This window comes from Toxorhynchites rutilus, chromosome 1, assembly GCF_029784135.1.
Source record: "Toxorhynchites rutilus septentrionalis strain SRP chromosome 1, ASM2978413v1, whole genome shotgun sequence".
Taxonomy (NCBI): Eukaryota; Metazoa; Arthropoda; class Insecta; order Diptera; family Culicidae; genus Toxorhynchites; species Toxorhynchites rutilus.
In genome coordinates, this window is record NC_073744.1 from 75,383,490 (window position 1) to 75,405,747 (window position 22,258).

The 22,258-nt window shown below is 41.3% G+C and overlaps 1 protein-coding gene across 4 annotated transcripts; it reads right to left on the reverse strand.

Annotated features, from left to right (window-relative positions):
- Positions 1-250: 250 nt before the first annotated feature.
- Positions 251-21,640, reverse strand: LOC129765529 (catenin alpha). Of its 4 annotated transcripts, none has more exons than XM_055765933.1 (9): positions 21,074-21,640; positions 20,070-20,968; positions 19,181-20,017; positions 13,800-13,872; positions 13,622-13,689; positions 13,378-13,559; positions 13,068-13,314; positions 12,881-12,997; positions 251-610 (listed from the first exon to the last, which is right to left on the reverse strand). In XM_055765933.1, exons 1-9 carry the CDS (start codon positions 21,225-21,227, stop codon positions 446-448), a joined length of 2,742 nt encoding a protein of 913 aa, XP_055621908.1. In that variant the 5' UTR covers positions 21,228-21,640; the 3' UTR covers positions 251-445. The 4 variants fall into 4 exon arrangements, with proteins under 4 accessions (XP_055621908.1, XP_055621923.1, XP_055621919.1 ...); XM_055765948.1 differs by lacking the exon at positions 13,800-13,872 and adding an exon at positions 14,180-14,246 and having other exon boundaries at positions 13,074-13,314; XM_055765944.1 differs by lacking the exon at positions 13,800-13,872 and adding an exon at positions 14,180-14,246.
- Positions 21,641-22,258: the final 618 nt, after the last annotated feature.

A 22,258-nucleotide genomic window follows, 5' to 3' on the forward strand; every position in this document is an offset into this window, starting at 1 on the left:
ATTAGGATACGATATTTGATACGTGAAACTATTGCATATGTGAATGATGGTGCCCGTGTTTGATGCTTACAGGGTCGTAAAATAAATAGTAAATTCGTGATGAAAACATTAAAAATGATAAAACAGCCAGCGTATCATATCGCATTACACAAATGGAGTTTCAATGTTGCGCATCTTCACAGTATTCCGATGTCTTACAGCCTTAAACATTATACCGTCAATATTTTCATTTCGATTCAGTCAGATAAAATATGTAGTAAAAAATAAATAAAATTTATTTGGAATAAATTTCTATGTTTTGACTTGCTTTTTAATACTCCACCAACAAAAGCCAAAAGGTCCCGCCCACTAACGCCCTTTCAATAGCCCGACGGAACTCGACACAATACTAGAGTAGCTGGAATCGAGAAGTTAATTTTGCATTTGTACGTTCGTTCGGACGCATTTAAACCGCATCGGTTGGGCTTTGGAACTCGGAGAGAGCATGTACGGGATTTTGGGCCTTCTTCTGCGACGCGCGTCGAACTTTGGCGCGGACTTCCTCGGGCTTCTCTGGGCGCACAAGTGGCTTCTTCTCCGGGGCCTTCATTTTCCATACGACGATGGGAGACTGTAAGGAAAATGTGTTGAGGGTTAGTGGATTTGTTTGAAAGTTATTCGGTTGTTTTCGGATTGTTTTTTTTTATAGAACAAAATGTCTAACACACATTCACACAATAGAAAATACCAAGAAGCGAAATGGTTTTCAATTGCAGTGTGATGTTGAGGAAAGGATAGTTAGAAAATTTACTAAGCGGGTGTTATTCAGTGCAAATTTTGTGAGATTTGTGCGTAATGCCTGTTCATTTAATATAGATCGAGTAAATTGAGTCATGGTAAAAGAAATTATCTATGGGATTTTCGTATGAATCTTTCGAAAATAGGCTCAACAGTAACACGATGATGTTTGTCAGTTAGTAACAAGATACATTATCCATATACAGTGACTCAAATCCGTAATCGTACTCCACCATGCAGATCTCTTTTGCTTTCTTTTGAAAGCCGAAAACAAGCTTCCGGAACATTCTATTTAGATAAAGTCATAGTGTCATATAAGAGTTAAAAGATTTGCCATCTGTTTCCAGAGTAATGGTTCTTATTTTTTCTAAGAATGGCGAATGTATGTGCTAATGTATGAAAATTGACTCAAACCCATAATCGTACGCTGGTTGAAATCTCAACTCGATTTCGAAGGCGTTGACCAATTTAAGAATTCCATCATTAGAATGGTATCCCTTGTTCATTGTAACTATCTTTAGTTGTCGTGTTTTTCGGCGTATTCGAAAGGAATATCTAACTATTTTTTCATGAAGTAGTTATTAAAATCGTTATTTTTATAAATTTGATGGTTTCTAAATTTTCTACACAGATAACTTCCTTTATTTTTTACTGGGAATGATATCGGAAAATTGTGGAGGAATATCAGTAACTTTTGAGCAATTGCGATGTAACCATGTGCGAACTTTATATGTCTTGTGCTCTAGGTCATTGTCTTGATAAAACTTGAATCCTCGATTCCATTCCATTTTGTTGACATTTTGCTTCAAATTTCCCTTCAGGATGTTCAAGTAAACATTTTTATCCATTACACCCTCGATAAAAAACCAAATTGAGCAACGAAAAGTTTGTAATGTGCCTAGGAAAGGCAACTTGAATGCCCGAGCACAGAGGTACAAACCGTTTCTCAGCAAAAAAAAAAGTAACTCCAATTTGATTTTTCCAAATAGCATGAAACACATCAATGTCTTACTGGTAAGATGTTACTTCCGTAGATGGGTCCAAATTTAATATTTTTGGCTCCGATGGTTATCGTTTCGTATGGAGGAAGCTAAACGATGAATTAAACGTAAAAAAAATCTGAAAGCAACGTTTAAGCGTTGTGGTGGTGGAAGGATGGTATGAGGGTGAATGTAAGGGCAATTTGGTTTCCATCGATGGTGTAATGAATCAGAATGTTAACTTGAACATCCTGAAGGATATATTGGGTTGGGGAAAAAGAAATGTTGTATATTGTCAATATATGGCAACACTTAAACATATCTTGTGTTGTACTTATCGCATCGGGTCATACTATACGGCTATTTAAAGATCTCTGTGCTACAAGTGTCGTTTTGACAGTGTTGTGATTGTCCTTTCCAGTCTCAAGTTATAGCGCGTCAAAAATGGAGTCCACCAAGCAAGAAATTCGCCATATTTTACGTTTTTACTACCTGCGAGGTAAAACTGCAACGAAGGCGGTGGTTTATGGACTCGATACTGTAACGATTCGCACAGCACAGCGTTGGTTTGATCGATTTCGTTCTGGTGTAGTGGCTGTCGAAGATACACCCCGTACAGGTAGGCCAATTGTCGTGGAAACCGATAAAATCGTTGAAATCATCCAAGTAGACCGGCATGTGAGCACTCGCTCGATTGGCCAGGAACAGGGTATAGACTAAACTGACAAGACGTCCCGCGTTACGCGGGACAGTCTCGCATTTCAACAAAATGTCCCGCGAAACGTCCCGCAATATCAATATATTTCAATATAACAATTTAATCATGTTGATTTTCTTAAATGGATGAACCTCAAAAAAAAACTTTTATTTGGCAGACTGTTCAAGAGCGCTTCTAATGCATCCAAAGATTAATACGTTGGGCTGGTTTCATCGCACCGACATTGGGCTTTTTGTTTAGAGTGTCAACTGGAAGCGACAGCAACAAAATTGGAAAATGATTTTATTTTTATAAAAGTCCCCTATTGATCCGCAGGGACCAACGTGAGTCAGACGATAAGTTCATCTTTGGTCCCCTAGCTTGGTCAGGCCTTAACGTTTTAAATAACCCGGAAGAACTAGTGTATACTCGACAAGAAGAGGCAGAGTTGTTTGATGAAGTATCGTAAATGAAGCGCTGGACGGTCTTACGGAAGTTGGCCGGAACCTGAACCATGGCCGATGTAAAGATGTATATCGGCGTGTTATTTCACCTTTTCGTGGCTTTGGTGGTCGTCTGTCTCTCTATTTTGATCATTCGTCCAAAAGTTTTCTATCGGGTGCAGCTGGGGAATGTTGGGAAGGTTGGTGGTCTTCACGACAATGTTTATCTCCAGCCGATCCATCCTCCAGTGATCTTTTGGCATAATGGGCTGATCCCAGGTTCGGCATAAAGACCACATCACCTTCCCAACTCCAGCAAGCACTTCGTACTATATATCTCCCCGTTCACCATATGACTCGAAAGAAGAACGGCTTGGACATTCCCTTCACGTCTGTCAGAGAAGGAACTTCTTTGAGAACTTGATGTGAATGATATATTCGACGTCATCGCTTACGTAAAGTACCCGGTCCCCTGCCATTCGTTGAATTTTAGCATCTAGTACGTCTCGTCTTTCATTATTAGTACGAAAAGAAGTTTTTCACCAGCACCTCAAGCTACTCCTTCTGGGTGATTGCCTGCTGCTCAGATACCGGTCTCGTCTGACGCTTCCGCATAAAAATGTCCATTTTGGCCAGATTCTTCTCCACCGTTTGGCCGGTTGCTTCGAGCGGCTTAAGGAGCGGCAAAGAGACGATATTGTAAATACCAGATCGGCTATATCTGGCGCACACAAAGTGCTTTAGGATGTCCAACTCCTTCGCTGTGGGGTGGAGCTTGCAGTATGGAAAAATCATCAAGTTGCTAGACAGTGCAGCTGCTGCGAATCAACATCCTTGAATCATTTTTGTTGTAGACTTAATAAACGTAAGATTTAAAGAAAATTTGTTCCTATAAATTATCTTTCATCGCTATCCGAAATTAGGCCATTTTTTGAATGCATACGTTAACATTAAAATCGGTAATTTGAAGAAAATTGTAGAATTTGAATCGTGCTTGCCAGGCGTAAATGCTCTGATTGGGCGAGTGATTTTCGGGCGTAAACAAAATCTAAACCACCGAAAAATCACAACTGAGTGCCGATACTCAGATAGAAATATTACTGATCATTTTAGACTCGCTAAAATATGGTTTATGTTCACATAACGTATATGCATAACGTTTTGTTTTTTGTGTCCCGCGTAAGACCTCTGACCATCTGGTCACTTTAGTATAGACCATAAAACCGTTTGGAACCATTTGCAGAAGATTGGATTCCAAAAAAAGGTGGATGTATGGGTGCCACACGAGTTGAAGCAAAAAAAATCTTTTAGACAGAATCAACGCCTGCGATGTACTGTTGAAACGGAACGAACTCGACCCATTTTTGAAAAAAATGGTGACTGGTGATGAAAAGTGGATCACGTACGACAACCTAAAGCGAAAAAAAGTCGTGGTGGAGGCACGGTGAGCCGGCCCAAACCATCGCCAAGCCCGGATTGACAGCCAGGAAGGTTTTGCTGTGTGTTTGGTGGGATTGGAAGGGAATCATCCACTATGAGCTGCTCAACTATGGCCAGACCCTCAACTCGGTTGTCTACTGTGAGCAGCTTGGCCGTTTGAAGCAGGCAAATGACCAGAAGCGGCCAGAAATGATTCATGGTCAATCGCCTGCGGCCAGAAATGAATGGTGTTGTTTTCCACCAGAACAACACTTGGCCTCACACATCTTTGGTGACCCGCCAGAAGCTACGGGAGCTCGAATGGGATGGCCTATTGCCGTATAGTCCGGACCTGGCTCCAAGTGATTATCATCTCTTCCGGTCCATGCAAAACGCTCTTGGTGATACTAAGTTGGCCTCAAAAGAGGCATGCTAAAACTGGCTGTCTGGGTTTTTTGCAAATAAGGAGGGGGGGGGGGGGCGGTCTTACTTATAAGGGGTGGATAATGAAGTTGCCTTCTAAATGGCAACAAGTTTGCGAACAAAACGGCGCATATTTGACTCAAATTGGATAATTTTAAGAATGTAAAATAAAGCGCCAAATTTCGATCAGAAATACGACATTTCTTTTTACCCAACCCTACATGAAGCAAAATGTCAACAAAATGGGATAGAATCGAGGATACAAGTTTTACTACGACAATGACCTAGAGCATAAGGCATGTAAAGGTCGCACATAGTCACATTACAATGGCTCAAAAGGTATTAATATTCCCCCACAATCTCCCGACATCAATCCCAGTAAAAAAATAAGGAAGTTATCTGTGTAGCAGATTTAAAAACCATAAATTTTCTAAAACTAAAAAAAATAAAAATGGATGAATATTCCTTCCAGATACACCAAAAACTCGTAGATAACGGCTAAATACAGCTAAAGATAGTTGCAATGAACAAAGGATACCATTCTAATGATTGAATTCTGAAATTGGCCAACGCCTTCGAAATCGAGTTGAGATTTCAACCAGCGTACGATTATGAGTTTGGGTAAATTTTCATACATTAGCACGCACATTCGCCATTTTTAGAGAAATAAAAACCATTCTTCTGAAAACAGGAAGCAAACCTTTTAGCCATTATATGACACTATGACTTTATCTAAATAGAATGTTCCGAAAACTTGTTTTCGACTTTCAAAAGAAGAGAAATAAGATCTGCATGGTGGAGTACGATTACGGATTTGAGTCACTGTATAATCAGAAGCACACGAAAAAAGACTATTTAATTCATTTGTGAATATATATTTTTGGAATCTGCTCTTGATGCAACAGCTCTAAAAACTTGGCCGTGTTAACTCGACGAAATTGAAAAGCAATTTCGAATTCAACAAACCAACTTGCATGCGCGGTCTGTAATTTCATGTATCAAACTAAAAGAACGCATTTTGCCGATTTCTGCGATCTGCGAGCGAAGCTTTGTGTAACTTTATTACTCACGCCGAATTTACACCACGTTTGTGACGTGTAAGGAACTTTGACTGTAGAAGACAAAATACAGGAAATAATTGAAATTTTGTCTGTACGCGTAAAAACTGTAATACGCATGGTCTATAATCGCATATCAGTATCGGTTAACGTGAACGTGAACAAACAGGTGATTTACTTTTTGATAAATCAGTAGATAACATGATGAAAAATTAATATAGGAGATACTAGCTGACCCGGCAAACGTAGTTCTGCTATATAAATTTTTTCTAGTGAATATGTTCGTTGTGAAATAAAAAAAATAGTAATATATTTCAAATGTGTTTTAATGTTTTGATAATCTATAAAATTGATCGAATGAAATGATTTGAACGAAAGTGTGTTTGATGTTTATGCTTTCGGAAAGGATGATGCGCATTGGCATTCAATAAACTAAAAGTAAACGTTCGTGACTCTTATATTCATACCTGTGTTTGACATACCAAAGAAGACGATGACAAGACGATGAATACCGACAAAAATAAAAAAACACAAACCTTCTCTTTTTTATTCAATGTATCCGTTTTGACTAATATTCTCAATAATCTCAAAAGTTGAAACTTCATTTTAAAAATTAAATCTACTGAACATCATTGTTCTTTTGATACGTATAAATGGTGTTATACGGAAGAGTATACCCCAAAGAATATCTTGGTTTTCATTCATCAACTATTTAAAACACAGTGAATTTAGTTTTTAAAATGAAGTGTTCGAAATTTGAGTCTATTCGGAATATGAGTCAAAAAAAGAGTTTCATTAACGTAACTGATCTGTTCAAAGATAAATGTAGGGTGAAAAAAGTAGTACATTTTTGTTGTAAAGTAGAAAAATGAAATAAATAAAATCAATATTAATTTCGTCCTTTAATTTCGCCTCTATGGGTGAAAATACACATTATTATTTTCAAGATGGACGGCTAAATATATAGCAGCTGGGTCCCGTTCATGGGTCGTGCAGCCAAAGATACGCCAGACAACTTCGTTAGAGCTGATCCAACAGACTAATTTGGTAGCGCATTATTTCGTCGTTGTCATTAAATGGAGGATCGTTCGCATCGGTCTTCTGAATCCGTAACAGCCGAAATATTGCTTCCTTTATTTAGGGCAAAGGTTTTTGTTGCTCTTCAACGCTTTTGACATTCAACCAAATACACTCAGCAACATGATGGACCGATTACGTGTAATGTTATAATGATGCTTATTAAAGACATCATTTTTTGTTTGAACACATGTGTCGTAATGTCATGACAATGCGTGCGCTTTTGCCTGGCAACAACAAAGGCTGTGTCGGTGTTGCTTATGATAACGTCTCCCAAGTTATTGTATTCTTCCTCACGCTCCTGTTTCGTCTCACCTAACCACATGTTCATAAATATTAAAAATGAGTTCAAAATAAGTAATGATATTCATAATGAATGAAGTACTTAAAGCGGGATCTCGTTGCTTTGATGTTTATGTAATATGCGTGTGTTCCCGAGGCCGAGGGATTTTTCATCAAAGAAATTTCTTCTTACTTGCAGTGTGGTCGCACATATTGTAGAGCATGTCACTCAGAATACATTGATGTGTGTTTCATGGCAGAGAAATCTTAACTAAGTACTATTAAAAATTACGTAAGTAATACTACATTGAGACGGCGTTACTGCCTTTGAAGATGATGAAATGGTGTCTGCCGATGTTGAAGGAGGAGTTCAGTGATATGATTAAAATGTTTAGTGTTTATCCGCGCATTAACGAAAACTGCCCAAGATTTTTCGACTTCGCTTCCTTCAATATCGTTGCATCTGGAGGTCACCAAGACAAATGGAAACACAATTTGACCACGTTTTGATCTATGATCGGGGCTGAAAGAATCTATCGTGATGCAATGATTCAGACCCTCACCTGGTGATGGTAAAACTGTACACCCAGGTTTTCTTACGGTAAAACGCCGTGTTAATTCGAAAATGCGTGTTAATTAGAAAATTCATGTTAATTCGAAAATCCGTGTTGATTCGAAAGTCCGCGTAAAAAACCTGGGTGTAGAATATAATTAAATAATATAGATCCTCTTCCTACGTCTATCGCCAACAGCAAAGAATGGAAAGTGACCAGTTCATTCTCAAGCCCGTTGCTCGATTACGTACCTTGGACAATTTCAAAGTTGCTTTATATGACAGGTGATTTGTATTAGACAAGCAATTAGAATAGACATGTTCTGTATTTTGTGCAAAATTGATGTTTGTGCAAATGGATTCTGGAGAACAGAACAAAAAAGTTACCAGCAAGGATGGACTGCCGCGGCATGCCGGGCGAACTCTACAAATAGGAAAGAAAAACATTTTCTAGAGCGCTTTCCCCTTTCACCGGCGAATATATAAAGAGCCAGTGTGTGCTAGTTGGGAGAGAACTGGGTGCGACTGAGTCATACTCTCTTACATTCTCTTTACTCTTTCAAGATCGAGTGTGCGAAAATCTGTGTCCATCACTGAGGCGCGCTGATTTGCACTCTGCCACACTTTTATATCTGCGCTCTGACGCATCCGCAGCGCACAGGTAAAAGCCAATCAGAGTGTATTCTCCAGTGAATTTCTCCGCTACACTGTAGAGTTTGTGCGCTTTCTTTCCACACTCTAGCGTGACCGAGTGTTGACTGAAAACAATCTAACATCTAACAGAGCGCCTACTGTTTTTTTTCTGGAGCAGTATGAGGTGGATTGTCTGCTCTGGCCGCTGGCCGGAATTGATATGCTGCCACTACTCAAATCATACCAAACAGTAATAAAGCAAAAATATCGTTACAGTGATTCGGAAGAAGATGAATTTGACAAATATCCCGGAACTAAGATCAATTGAGAAATTCTAGTCAATTGTGAAGCAAATACTGAAGAAAAAGGATGGAACTACAATTGAATTGGAGGATTTAAAGCAGACATGGCATTTGGCAGCCAAAATATCTCAAGATGTAAAGGAAGCAGATGTTCAACAAATAGTCAAGGTGCGCTTATCGACGGATGATATTGTTGCTAAGCCACTAGTTCCAACGGGTCAACGTCGGCCTTCGATTCCTCCAAGGTAATAGTCAGTCAAGATCTGAAATCTAAAACGATGAACCCTGCAACGTGACCCCGAGAAATCCAGTTTAGAGAATTCTTAGAGTATGATTTAAATATTCAACATTTTTTGGAAATCCACGCAAGTCATCGATACAGCAAAGTGGCTAGTAGCCAAACCCTTAAAGGGTTTTTTCTAATAGTTTTTTCACATCTTTTCATTGCAAATTCCTCCTTTTCATTGCATATTCCACCCAACAGATCTCATTTGCTATATTGCGATGAATATGCCGGTCAGAAACGCATGCAATAGGATAGCTCGAAAAGAGCAGACGCTGTGTAAAAGGTGAGAACCGGATTTCCCGTTCGAAAGGCGGAATTCCGTATTCATCGAGAAGGCCACAGAAGAAGGACGAATAGTTGAATGGCTGTTAACCAAAGCAAAAGCTGAATTCCCCGTGGACACAAAAAGATTACTGTTAAGCGTAGCACATTAAACGAGAAAATCAGCTCGTTCCAATCCATTTAAAAACGGGATACCGGCTCGTAAATGGATCAATGGGTTCATCAACGGCATCCAAGAATATTAAAACGGGTGCCAAGCGTATTGTCAAAGCATTGTGCAGCTGTTTCCAAGCAACAAATCAGGAGATGGTTTCATGAAATTTATGAGTATTTCAGCGCGGTTCAATGTGTTAAAATTTTCGGAACAGATGTTCAATTTGGACGGAACAGCGGTACGTACAATATCTACAAAGAAACTGGCTTTAGCTGGTTCCGGCCAAAAATACTTCCAAGATACAATCTTACACTGCACTGTTTTGTGGAAATGCAGCCGGGCAGTTAGCGCCAACGTTGATGCTATACCCGTGAGAAAAAAGCAAGAAAAGAATCGGGTTGGATGTCCCGGGTTGATCCTGTTTCTCAAGGATGTTTTCTACCCTTGTCCAGCTTGTCCAGCGGAAAATACCGTTTCCTATTATTCTCTTTCAAAATGGACATAAGACACATGTCTCTTATGAAACGATGCTGCTATGCACGACAAAAAACATAATACAGTGGACCCTCGATTATCCGCGGTGCGGTTCCCTAGTAGTTCCATAAACCTTCCCGAAATTTGTCAGTGAGTGGTGGAGTCTTGCTCTTTTGTTTTGGTCATGGCTTTCACATTTGGTCTGAATCTGCGTGGCGTGTGAGGTGAGATGATAATTGTCACGTATGTCACGCGATTCCACCAGGCGAATGTCGTGAGAAATCTCACTTGAATGAACTCTCACCGTATTCCCGCTCTCAAATATACGTGACGATTGTCACATGAACTGGGATTTCTAGTCGCCCTTTATTGCGTTATCCGCGATTTTCGTCATACGCGGTGATCTAGCCCGACTATTACGCGGATAATCGGAGTTCTACTGTACTGCTTTGTCATCCACAAAATTCCACTAAAATCACTCAGCTTTTTTCGAAATCTTTTGGAATCATGTTTTGTAAGAATGGAGGATCAACAAAAACGGTGAAATATTTCCGAGGAAAGAAATTGCGAAATTTTTGCATTGCAAAAAAGATTTGATGCCAAATTTGCCGTCGATATCTACTGTCATCTCGAAAAAAAGTTTCGTCAAAAGTTACACTGTGGGACTTTGTTTTTTTTTGGAATACGAGGCAAATCGTATGGTTCAGGGTTCCAATGAAAATGGTCATCTGGAATATTTCATAGTTTTTATATGGAATTTCGTGTTAAATGCTGATTTACACGATAAAATACCCTATTCATAATAATAGCTCAATCGGACTTCATTTACTAGTGTCGCAGACGTTAAAATTTGATTTTGGTTGATGTTTTGGGCACAAGAAAAGTCGTAGCACGACTAGTGCCAAAAGAGCTCATTTTTCTTCAAAAAAATTTCATCGCATTCAAGAGACTGAATAAATACTAGAACGATCAGATTCTGATCCCACGTTCATAATTACATAATTACTGGTGACGAGACATGGTGTGTCCGAAACTAAAATCACCGCTTCGTAGAACTCGTTTTGACAGCGTAGAAAACATAAAAACGAATTCTAGTCATCGAATTCGCTACGTGAACTAAGAGCAATTCCTGGATACAGCTATAAAAAGTGTTTCGATGACTAGATTGTTCGTTGGAAAAAGTGTATTGCTTCAGGGGTCTATTTTAAAGACAATAATATAAATTTCAGCTCTTTCTTCAAAAACATAAATTCCCGGTATATATTAGGCTGTCAAAAAAGTCCTGCGGTATTTCCGCGAGGTGTCGTCGTAAGCGCGTAGTTCTAGTTGTATCCATTGTATCGAGTCATACTATAGCTTGTTGGAAAGGTATTTGCGCGCTATAATATAGTCCTTGACAGTGTTTTGTTTGGTTAAGTCGTTCGTGAGTTATAGTGTCGCAAATATGGAGCAAAATAAAGAGAAAATCCGACATATTTTACAGTACTACTATGACAAAGGCAAAAATGCATCTCAAGCTGCCAATAAAATTTGTGCAGTTTATGGACCCGATACAGTTTCCATTTCCACCGCACAACAATGGTTTCAACGTTTTCGTTCTGGTGTAGAGGTCGTCGAAGATGCGCCACGCTCCGGAAGGCCTGTCGTCGAAAATTGCGACAAAATCGCTGAATTAGCCGAGAGAGACCGGCATAGTAGCCGTTGACCATCAGGACAACGCCAGGCCACACACTTCTTTGGTGACGCGCCAGCAGCTCCGGGAGCTCGGATGGGAGGTTCTTTTGCATCCGCCGTATAGTCCGGACCTTGCACCAAGTGACTACCACCTGTTTTTGTCCATGGCGAACGAGCTAGGTAGTCAGAAGATAGCCACAAAAGAGCCCTGTGAAAATTGGCTATCCGAGTTTTTTGCCAATAAGGAAGCGAGCTTCTATAACAGGGGTATTATGAAGTTGGCATCTCGTTGCGAACAAGTCATCGAACAAAACGGCACATATTTGACTTAAAACAGATGATTGTAACTAATTTTATGAACAAATGAAAATTCAAAAAAAAATACCGCAGGACTTTTTTGACAGCCTAATATTTGACAGAATGCATATATCATGGGTACTTAGCATTCATGCTAGAAATCTTCTTATGGACGAAGAGCACAATCATCTAAATAGCTAAGACACATACAGCATGTCCATAAAACCATAACTAAGTGTTGAATAATGATTAGTACCCTCAGTAACCGCAAATAAAAAGGAATTTATACTTAATCATAAATAACAGGTTTGTTATTTACAAATAAACCATCCTAATTGAATATGATTTATCTATGCAAAGCAGCTGTGGCCAAACACATTGTCTCAAACTCGAATAAAAAACAAGAATAAGTAATAACATCACCACTGAACAGAATAACTAATTTCTTGTACATGATCTAATTTCCAAAAATTTTAATACAGAAACTACTTGAGATGTCTGTAGTGAAGATGAAAATAGCAAGGGTGAACGAAAAAATAATTCTATTTAGATAGAAAAAAGAAACCATTGCATGAAATCATTGCAATAATCAAAGAATAGTTAACTCGGATAAATATTCCAATAATGAATTGGGAACATGCGAACAAGCATGCTATAATTTTGGTCAACATCCTTGGCCGATTCGAACTGATATGCGATTACGTGTGGACAAAGAGTGTCTCTTGGAAGTAACTATCCGCATAAATAACAACAGTGGGAATAACACAAAACGACATGAAAGGTGAAGTCTGCTTGTGGTCGTGTAAGTCGGTGAGCTGATAGAGGAAACAACCAGTTGCAAACATACAACGAATTAGAGAATCAACACCGTACACAACTTACGTAATTCTGGAGTTTCATATTCCGATGGAAATGGTTAATACAATCATTGAGAGGGGATAAAAAAGGTGAATTATTAACAATCAATGTCCAACTCGTGTTGCGCTATTTGTTGTATCCGACGAATCATGAGGGGTCACGAGCAACACAATGCTAGCGAAAAATTATCTTCCCGGAAAACGATACCTACCGAAACGGTTCCTTGGCGAGTGTATTTGGTGGATGCTACATAGGAGTATTTAACCGTGTAAACGACGGCGTTCATTAGATTCTTGGCCGCCTGTATCAACGAGGTGGCACTGTCCAGCTAGAAAACGAAGGCAAATAGTCAACGGTAGATTATATCGCTCAACTAAAAAGAATGGAACAAATTTTACAATTACCCCTGATACAATCAGTTCACCGCTGATGTTTTGCACGTCGGCCTTCACCTTCGAGGTGATCTGGATCTGATGGCAGTATAGCGCGATACGCTGCAGATACGCCAGCAGATCCTTCTTGGTCGAACTCTCCGGACACTGATCGGCGATCTCGCGCGTCAGTTTGTCCAGCTTCGTACCGGCCTCGGAAATTTTCTTGGCGGCGTTGATCACGTCCATCGTAGTCTTCAGTGGACCACGGCCGCTAGAACGATACAATTATGCGATTAGGACAATTCAGCATCAATATTTCGAGATTGTAGCGCACCGGGTAAAATCTGTCATCTCCATCATGATCATGCACATGTGCTTGGCAAGGTAGATAATATCGTTCCCGGTGTCGTCCCACTTGGCCACCTCGGAATCGAACGTTAGTTTCTCCCGTCGGAATAGCTCGACCTGCTGCATGATCTTCTGTTTGTCTTCCTCATTCATCTTCCGCATGGCTTCCTACAACAAAATAGTCGCAGATTATTTCCAGTCACGCAGAGGCGATCCTTCAAGAAACTTACTCTAGCCGTTGTAATTCCACTGATGTCCGGGTACTCATCAATAGTTTGGTCGCCTGTATGGGCACTCGCTAAATACGAAATGAAGCAAACGATTATGGTTTGTATGGAAAACGAATAACTACTAAACACAGATCAAGCGTGTATATTTGGCAGTGAAAAAGCAAAACTCTTATCTTACATCTACTTCTCGTTTCTAAAGTCATATCTTCAACGGGTTCGAACTCCGTGTCGGTGTCCAATTCATCCGAGCTCTGGATTTCGGGAGGGACCATGGTGTTTGATGGCGGGATGTGGATGACGGTGCGTCGTGCACAAACAAACATATATACATTCACACATACGCACACGGATGTGGACGGCGACGAATGAATTGTGTATTTTTTTCGTGGGGATAAATGATAATAAAAACAGGTGAAATCGGTAAGTAATGGAAAAAAAACTATTTTCTACGGGATTTCGAATTATGACACGAGTTCACTTCTAAAGGAGAGAGAGAGAGCAAGATACAAGCGCGCACGGAACGGAATAGCTACCACTAGCGTCGGCAAAAGTGCTTACATTTGCTTCTAGTTTCGAGTGTGTACTGCTCGTCTTCAATGTCCTCCGGGTCAAGCTCTTCTTCATCCTTTTAGTGGGTTCAAAAGTTAAGTGATAATCGTGTGCATTGTTTTCCTCGTTTTCGTTACCAAATTTGGGCAGCGCTAATGGAAATTTAGCTTAACGGTTTAAACGCAGAATGGATGCAACAATATCAATTGTGGAAAGCTTGTTTGGTTACTCGAATCATAGGCGTTTTTCGTGAAGGCAGAATCAATCGAATTGTACCTTTTTTATTGTACAAAGATAGAATATCATATTTCATTGAAAAAATCTGAAACTAATCATTCAACGTGATTTCGAAGAAATTCTTTCATTCCACTGTTGACAACACTCATCAGCTGGCGCACACCACCTTCGCACAACTTCCGTGCTTTTTTATTTTACTAAATCTTCAGCTATAATGCTGCAGACTGAAAACATTTTAATTATAATATTTGCCTCTATTTCTAAAACTTTCCCTACGCATGGTAAAATGAAAAAAGATCAGAAATATTTAATAAATTAAAGCTCATTTCAAGAAAATTGTTTTATCCGATCACAGTGCGATGTCTAGCGGTCGCGAATAGGGAACGCTGGTGAGAGCGTCTTGCTGGAACAAAAATGTTCATCTGTTGCAAGAGATCTGAGCAGTCGATTCGGTTGCTAATTAAGTCGAACGCGAACATTCTTCGCAGGTATTCTCTTCGCTGACGTAGCGTCTCTAGGCCTATTAGTCCACACCGCTGTCGTATGGAGGTAATCTAACCGGATCATTCCATGGTAATCTCCTCAGGGCAAATCGAACTCCAAACTCCGAAGCTCCGTTGAACTCTTTCGGCCCGAGCGATATGAACTTCGTGATAAGGAGCCCAGACTTGAACACAATATTCAAGTACACTGCGAACGAGACAGCAATATAGTGCCTTCAATGCGTATACTACACGGAATTTAGATGTGTTTCGGCGAAAGCCTTTGCAGTGGTTGTAGTGATGTGTTCGTTGAATTTTTTATCGATGTGACACGGTCTATTCTGCTGCTGTTCACTTCGTAATTAAAATTCAGCTGTGTCCGAGATTTCAATTCCATGCCGTTTGATATGCACTAACTCGCCACGGTGTCAAGCTCATGCTGTAAAGTGGCACAATCGACCGATGAGCTGATTACTCGGTAGATCAGCGTACATGAGATGATGCGAATTAAGATGATGGCTTAGATCGTTCACAAACAGAATGAAAATCAACGGTCCGAGGTGAGTACTTTGTGGGACACCAGATAGTGTAGCGAAGCAGCTCGGCTTTGAAGACATCTGTTTCACAAAGCGGGACTTCCGTGCAGATATAAGCGCAACCACATGATGGGCCAACTTGGGGATCCTAGTTTGTCGAGTTTGTTCAGTGCTAAATCATGAGGTACCTTGTCGAAGGCATTAGTGAAATCCACGTAAATGCTGTCAACTTGACAGTGCTTATCCAAGCTAGAGTTGAGCAGGCTCGTGTAGACCATTCAGTTTGTAACAGTGGAGCGATATTTTTCACAAAACCATGCTGATACTGAGATATCATGGGTTTAGCAGCAGATTACATTTTGTCGTGGATTAGTAGCTCGAGTGTCTTGGCCAAGCAGCAGAGAATCGAAATAGGTCGGTAATATTAAACGTCATGAGTATTTTCGGGTTGGTGGATAGGTGTTACCGCCAAAATCATCCACGCATCCGAAAAACCCGCATCCGTCAGCGACAAGTTAAATAGGAGGCAAACAGATAGTCCTAGCACATCACCACATCGTCGAATGAATACAGGAGGCAGTCTATCTGGTCCGGAACCATTGGCTGGGTCAACCGAGTTCAATCCGCCAACAACGTCTACTACCGTGAAAAAATTATATTGTACAACGTCAATGAATTCAGCAATTCCTGGGAGTCAGGCGGGGAATACGCATTATAGATGAATTTGAAAAAAAAGTAGCGAAGAGCTCGACTGAGCCGTCGCCTTGAATGCATTCTGAGTGACAAGCTCTAGAATACGCGTGAGCACAGTGCAAGTCGGAAGAAATTTCTTTGACGAGAAATTCCCCCGACCAAAACGGGAATCGAACGCGAATCCCCGCATGTTAGGTGTGACGCTAACCACTTGGCCACGGGAGCACCGTATGTGTTCTTATGATTCTGAATAGAACTACATAGCACTCTGTAACTACAGCGTTGACGCTTATGGCGGGTTTACATTAGGGAGATCTATAGCTATAGATGGATTTATTCACGTGAAAATAGATGTAAACGGGTGAGAATAAACATGATAACACTTATTCGAGGTATATATAACTTGAATAAATTCAGCATATGTAAACGCTTGTGAATTTCTCACTGGTGAGAAATCACTAAAGTTGGATGCAGTTCTATCTCAGGTGAATAAATTCATCGAAAATATGAATATATTAATTATAGAAGTTCACGCTAGTGTAAAGGGTTGATGCGATTTCTATAAATCTCATCATTTTACTTCACATGAATATATCACTAGTCTAAACCCATCCTTAGGCCGTGAAGAATTTCAGCCAGCGAACGTAAATTCACGATGACAACATCGTAATTGCATCGGTTTAAATCAAAATCTCTGTCTGCTAATATCGTATGTCAGTCGTCCAATGTACTTTATGTGCTCAGATAGAGGACAAACGGTTTATGGTGACGGTCAAAGGGTAAAATCGCAGATGGCACTTCGACCAGCTCTACTTCACTGCTGTCACTAACAAAGGTTGCAAAGCAGCAGCGGGATGGTGTCGTACGGAGGAAGATTTACGATTGCGTGAAGAGTAGTTGTACGAGTTCTTCTGTGACTAGATGTTGTCCCCTTTTCTGGAGCTAACGATGGAGAATGGATGGTGCTTTCGATGTGTCGGTTAATACGGTTGGAACGGATGTTGTTGCATCTGGTCTCCAAAAAACCTGCTTCTTGATTCCATTGTCTTCAAATTCCCGAAAGCCAATTCCACGGGGCCAGGATTCAGGTTCAAGTGCAATAGGCTTCAGGTCGAGTGGTATCTCATTTTTGTACGACACGAAAGTAAGAGATCTTGTATCTCTTCCACGAGGAACAAGTTTAACCACTTTCAAGTTGGTACTTTTCAACTTCTACTCCACCAAATGTGCAACTTGTTCGTCAGGAAGATACCTGAAATGTATAGCCAAAAATTGTTCAGTCTCTTGCTCCGGTGCAACCAGATTCGTATCCTCGGTACAGGTGCCGACTCCGCAAATGACTTTGGCAGGACGACAGGAAGCGCTATCTTCGTCACCATCGCTTTCACGCAGACGTTTGATGCCAGCCGAAAGTGCAAGCGGAGTACGGTAGCAAGCTATTGGCGTGCGCGGAACAGAATCAATCAGAGTTTTAAAATTGGAACGAATTTCGTTCCTGATGTCCTCTAGTATGCTATCGCGAATTTCGGCCTTTATTGATTCAATTACGGATTCACTTGCCTTGTTGACTGATACCAGTGAATGAGCAAACCGAGCTTTAGATAGCAGTTTTTTTGCAAGTCGTACACATCCATACCAGATGCAGATTGGCCCTAGCCGAAGCGTAATTATCAACGGCAATACCGGTGCACCGCATGCAGACTGTTGACGAACAAAAACCACCACAAGTCATCGTGTCGCCTATAATTCGATTTGCACAGTCGTCATTTCGCACAAACCAGTAACACTGAAGTACTGGTCAGCCGGTTCCACCAATTCTCCGTCTGACCAATAGATCCAGCTCTTTTGGGATGAACTGGACTTTGTTGTCGTCGTACCATTGTAGCTGTAATGGTTGCTTGTTGAGACACTCCCTTTTTTATATTTCTGAATTCATGGTCTTAATCGTCACGAAAACGCTGGTTATATTGCAAAAGGAATAAGATTCCTTGCCAAAACTTCCGTGAACTTTTCAGCGAAAACAAATATGAATCTACTAGGAACCTTCTGCGTGCAGGAACTTCTGCTGAACTTTCCCTCTGGGATTTGGTTGAAACCGGGTTTCGTATAAGTTTGATCATCGATCAAGACACAATCATCGCGTTTCATCAGTACCTGGTTGTAGAGCTTACGAGCCCGGATTCTAGCCACTGTTTGTTGTTTGAGGCTTCGGTTGGGCTGTCGACTTGCGCAGAAACACATTTTCTCATCAACCGCAGTTGACGATCAATTGATCCACTCCACCGCTTGGTTTGCACATTGTGGGCAGTCGTGAAATTTTCCTTGTACTTTTTAATCACACGCGTTAAAGTTTTGTAACTAAAAAATAAAAACCTTGCTCGTTGCGCTCCTAGTCGTCTCGTATCAGCCGGATTCCGGATGAACACCATTTTTGGAGGATAGTTGTCCAACATTTGTGCAACATGTCCTGCCCAGCGTATCCTTCCAGCTTTGATCATACTGGGTTCGTCGGTGAGTTGCGTGAGATCGTGGTTCATCCTTCGCCTCCGTACGTATTTCTGGATGATCCGCCGCAAAGGAAAGATTTGGACAGTAGTGGAGCGACCATCGTTGAAGGCGGCCTGATGTCTCGCCACAAATCTGTTCGTTAGTGGCAATGGACGGAACTCAATTTGGGAAAGCACTTTGTAGGCGGCATTTAGGACGGTGATTGCACGAAAGTTTTCACAGTGTAGTTTGTCGCTTTTCTTGTAGATAGGGCAAATAACTCTTTTCACTCCTCCGGTAGCTGCTCAACTTCCCAAATTCTGACCTTCAATCGATGCAAACAATTAGCCAAATTTTCTATTTCCAATTTTAAATTCCTATATTTTAATCAATTTTAGAAACTATCAATAGCCGTAAAATCCATTTAGCGCCCCAAACGTAACGTAAACGAGGAAACATTTTGTTCACAAATCCATCAAATCGAAGGTGAAAAAACCAATCAATAGTTGGATTTGAAATTTTGCTCCAAGGAGTAAATACTCCTCTTTCGCACCCGCATCGTCTTGCAAACCTACCCTGTTCATCAGCACAGCGCGACGAATCTCCCGAACGCCATCGTATACCAGCCGACTTGCGTCGATAAAGTCATTCTCGTCGACATCCTTCGCCGAATTCGAGGAGAGCGCATCGACCGCCACGTCGACCCGTTGTGCGAACTTGGACATAACCTGGTCGCGGAGCACCTTAACGGCTTCCAGGACACGCTTGGTGTAGATGCAGGGCTCGTAATTGTCCATCTCCGCCTCGACAACGTTGCAAACGCGAGCCGATCGACCCTGGATAGCTCCAGCGGTATTTCTCAAATCGAGCGCATCGCCTTCCTGCAACGCGAGCACACACTTGTTCACATCCTCAAGGATGTGGTTCTCGGAAACGGCCAAAAAGTCATCGATCGTAGTGATGTCATCGACAGCTTCGGTCAAAATTCGAACTTGATTCTCCCATGCTTGTCTGTAGGCCTCCATGTTCTCCTGGGCTACCTTGGAATTGGGACGAGCGCACAGAATTAATGCTGCATTAATCACTTGGGGACAGAGCGTCTCAATCTGCGCAGCCGCGTATCGAACCATCTTCACACCGTCCTCATTGTTCGACATGCTGCAGACCAAATTGGCCACTTCAACCAACTTTTCAGCGTGTTTGGTAAAAGCTTCAGCGCGTTCATGCACTTTCTTCTCGTTGCCAGAGCGAGCAGCATCGATAAGATCCAGCAGTGGCATGTTGCTCTCGAGGAATGAATCCGAAACATGATCGACAACAGCTTTTCGCAACTGACGACGGAGATCCTTCGTCTTGCGATACATTTGCCCGATGGCACGTTCCAACTCCGGGGTGGGTTCCTTCGTGCCCATCTTGAAATAAAACAAAGTTAATTTAACAGATAGAAACTAAAAAAACACTCACATTTGACATATATTCCGAAAGCAAATCCTGCAGCGCCTGTCTGACGGCATTACATTCGGCAACAATTCTCTCGCGTCTTTCGTCACGAGTGCAGTCCGCGTCCGCCATCAGTGCCGCAGCACTAATAATACTCTCCAATCGTTCTTCGAGCGAGGGTCTCGAGCGGACTTCGTTATATGCCAACGGATCCATTATGATTCCCTCATCGAAATCGTCCAACGCAGCAGCTAATTCCCCCGCACCGACATAAATGTCCTGCGGATTGGTGGCCTTACCCTGGGCCACATCGCTGATCGTGTTGACCGCCTCGCAGACCTGCTTCAAAATATGATCTCGATTGACCTTGGCCAGATCCAACTCCGGGTGGCGCACGTAAACCTTGGAAGCCGTCAACAGCATAGTTGAGTGCTTCTTCAGCACGGCACGAGCCGCAGCTAAATCATCTCGCAATTGTGGATCCTTGAGCTCTTGCTGCCGTTTGGCAGCCTGTTTGATGAGTTCGTTCGCATTCCTGCCAAACGCGCGCATATTGTTCATTAACTCGTCCTGCGACGATGCATTGCGCAACTTGTCCAAATCATCCTCAACGACATGCAAGGACTTCAACAGCAAGTGCACATCGACCATATCGGCCAAGATGAGCAACCGTGTAACGGCCGACAGGAGATTCCTTGCCGCGCGAACCATATTACCACGCTTGAGAGAGCTGCATGGATCCTCGGAGAATTCACGCGCAGCAATACTCATGGCTGAACCGGTCTTGCGCACTTCTTCCACCGCCGACAGCATTTCCTGGGTAATATCCGGATTTTCGTATGCAATCTGCTCGCCGCGTTCGATAAAAATATCCGTGGCTTTCTCGACGGCGGCTACCAAAGCGCTGGCGCGCTTCGATTTGCCTGTTGGGTGGGGAAATCAAATTATAGTCCATAACAAAAAAGCGAAATTTCAAATTCACGACGATTTATCACACACAAAAAGAATGAACAAGTAAACTCTCTCACCTTTCTTCTTCTTACTTGGACCCTTCGTGTTGACAAGAGTAGTAACTTGCAGCACCAGTGGTTCCAGCGTTTTCTCTACGGACATTGTCCGTATTTCCAGATTTTTTGGGTCCCATTTAAGGGCAACCTGTCCGAAGTCCGATAGTGTTCCCATTGTTGTTCCCTGGCTCTCGAATGAGTCACCAAACTTCAGCGATCTGAACTATTCGCTCCCACGAAGCACCAACACACAAACTGTTCTATCAAAACACAAACACACCTATAGAGCTCTTCTTTTTTTTTGCAACGATTAACTCCACCACTGGGGTTCTCCAGCAGGGAAAAAGAACCAGCAGCAAATTGGGTACAGCAGACGATTAGTTTCAATCGACGAATTTCTACTCGAAACGCACAATATTCTGCCAAACTTTGTTTTTCTTTCAACACACTTCGATCAAACTTCGTTTTGGAGATATTTCTGAAGGTTTTAAAACCCGAACAATGGTAAAATTCTTGATAAATTCCAGGGTGTGACAGACTTGCTGCCTTTATAGTGCCTTCTTGAACTTCGATTGTTTTCGCACACCACGACTGGAACTCCGAAGTTTTGAAAGCAAAGCGAGTTTGAACGCACACACACACATGTACGAGCTGGCTGGAAAACAGTAAAGGCAATATTTTGTGGATTATTTTCATTGCCGGATACCATAGCAACTAAAAACTGAATCCTAAGGTGACCGTACACTGTTTGTCCGTAGGTAAAATATTTGAAACATTTTTGACAAAAAGAATCCAGTGTCAAAAGAGATCCAATAATCAGGAGGCGAAAAATGTTACCAAAACTAATTGATAAAAATGAACGAATTACTTTTTTTTCAATTAATGCTAGCGTGCAAGATCATAACCGATTTTCAGTATTATGGACTTCTAAACTTTTCCAAACCTAATTAAAAGTTAATTTCAAATTTTTATGATTCTGAACACTAGAATTATATTATTTGATTTATTTTCTTCCATTTGAACAACTAAAAATACAAATCACACAAACTACAACATTTATTTTATAAGAGTTTATTTAGAAGGCAAAAACTCGGGATCAATGCATTATACCGAAATGAACATATTACGGCATGCAAAGCATCCTCCATGCTGTGTTTTTACTCACTCTCCAAAGTTTTTCTGTATTCAATCTGTGCTGCACCAACG

What these genes read in the sequence shown, in the direction of transcription:
- LOC129765529 (XM_055765933.1), bottom strand. Translation starts at nt 21,227, where the DNA reads ATGGGAACACTATCGGACTTCGGACAGGTTGCCCTTAAATGGGACCCA. An exon ending in TTTAGAAACGAGAAGTAGAT is followed by an intron (nt 13,690 to 13,799) that starts GTAAGATAAGAG and finishes TTTCGTATTTAG; the next exon opens with CGAGTGCCCATACAGGCGAC. An exon ending in CTCGCCAAGGAACCGTTTCG is followed by an intron (nt 611 to 12,880) that starts GTAGGTATCGTT and finishes TTTTCCTTACAG; the next exon opens with TCTCCCATCGTCGTATGGAA.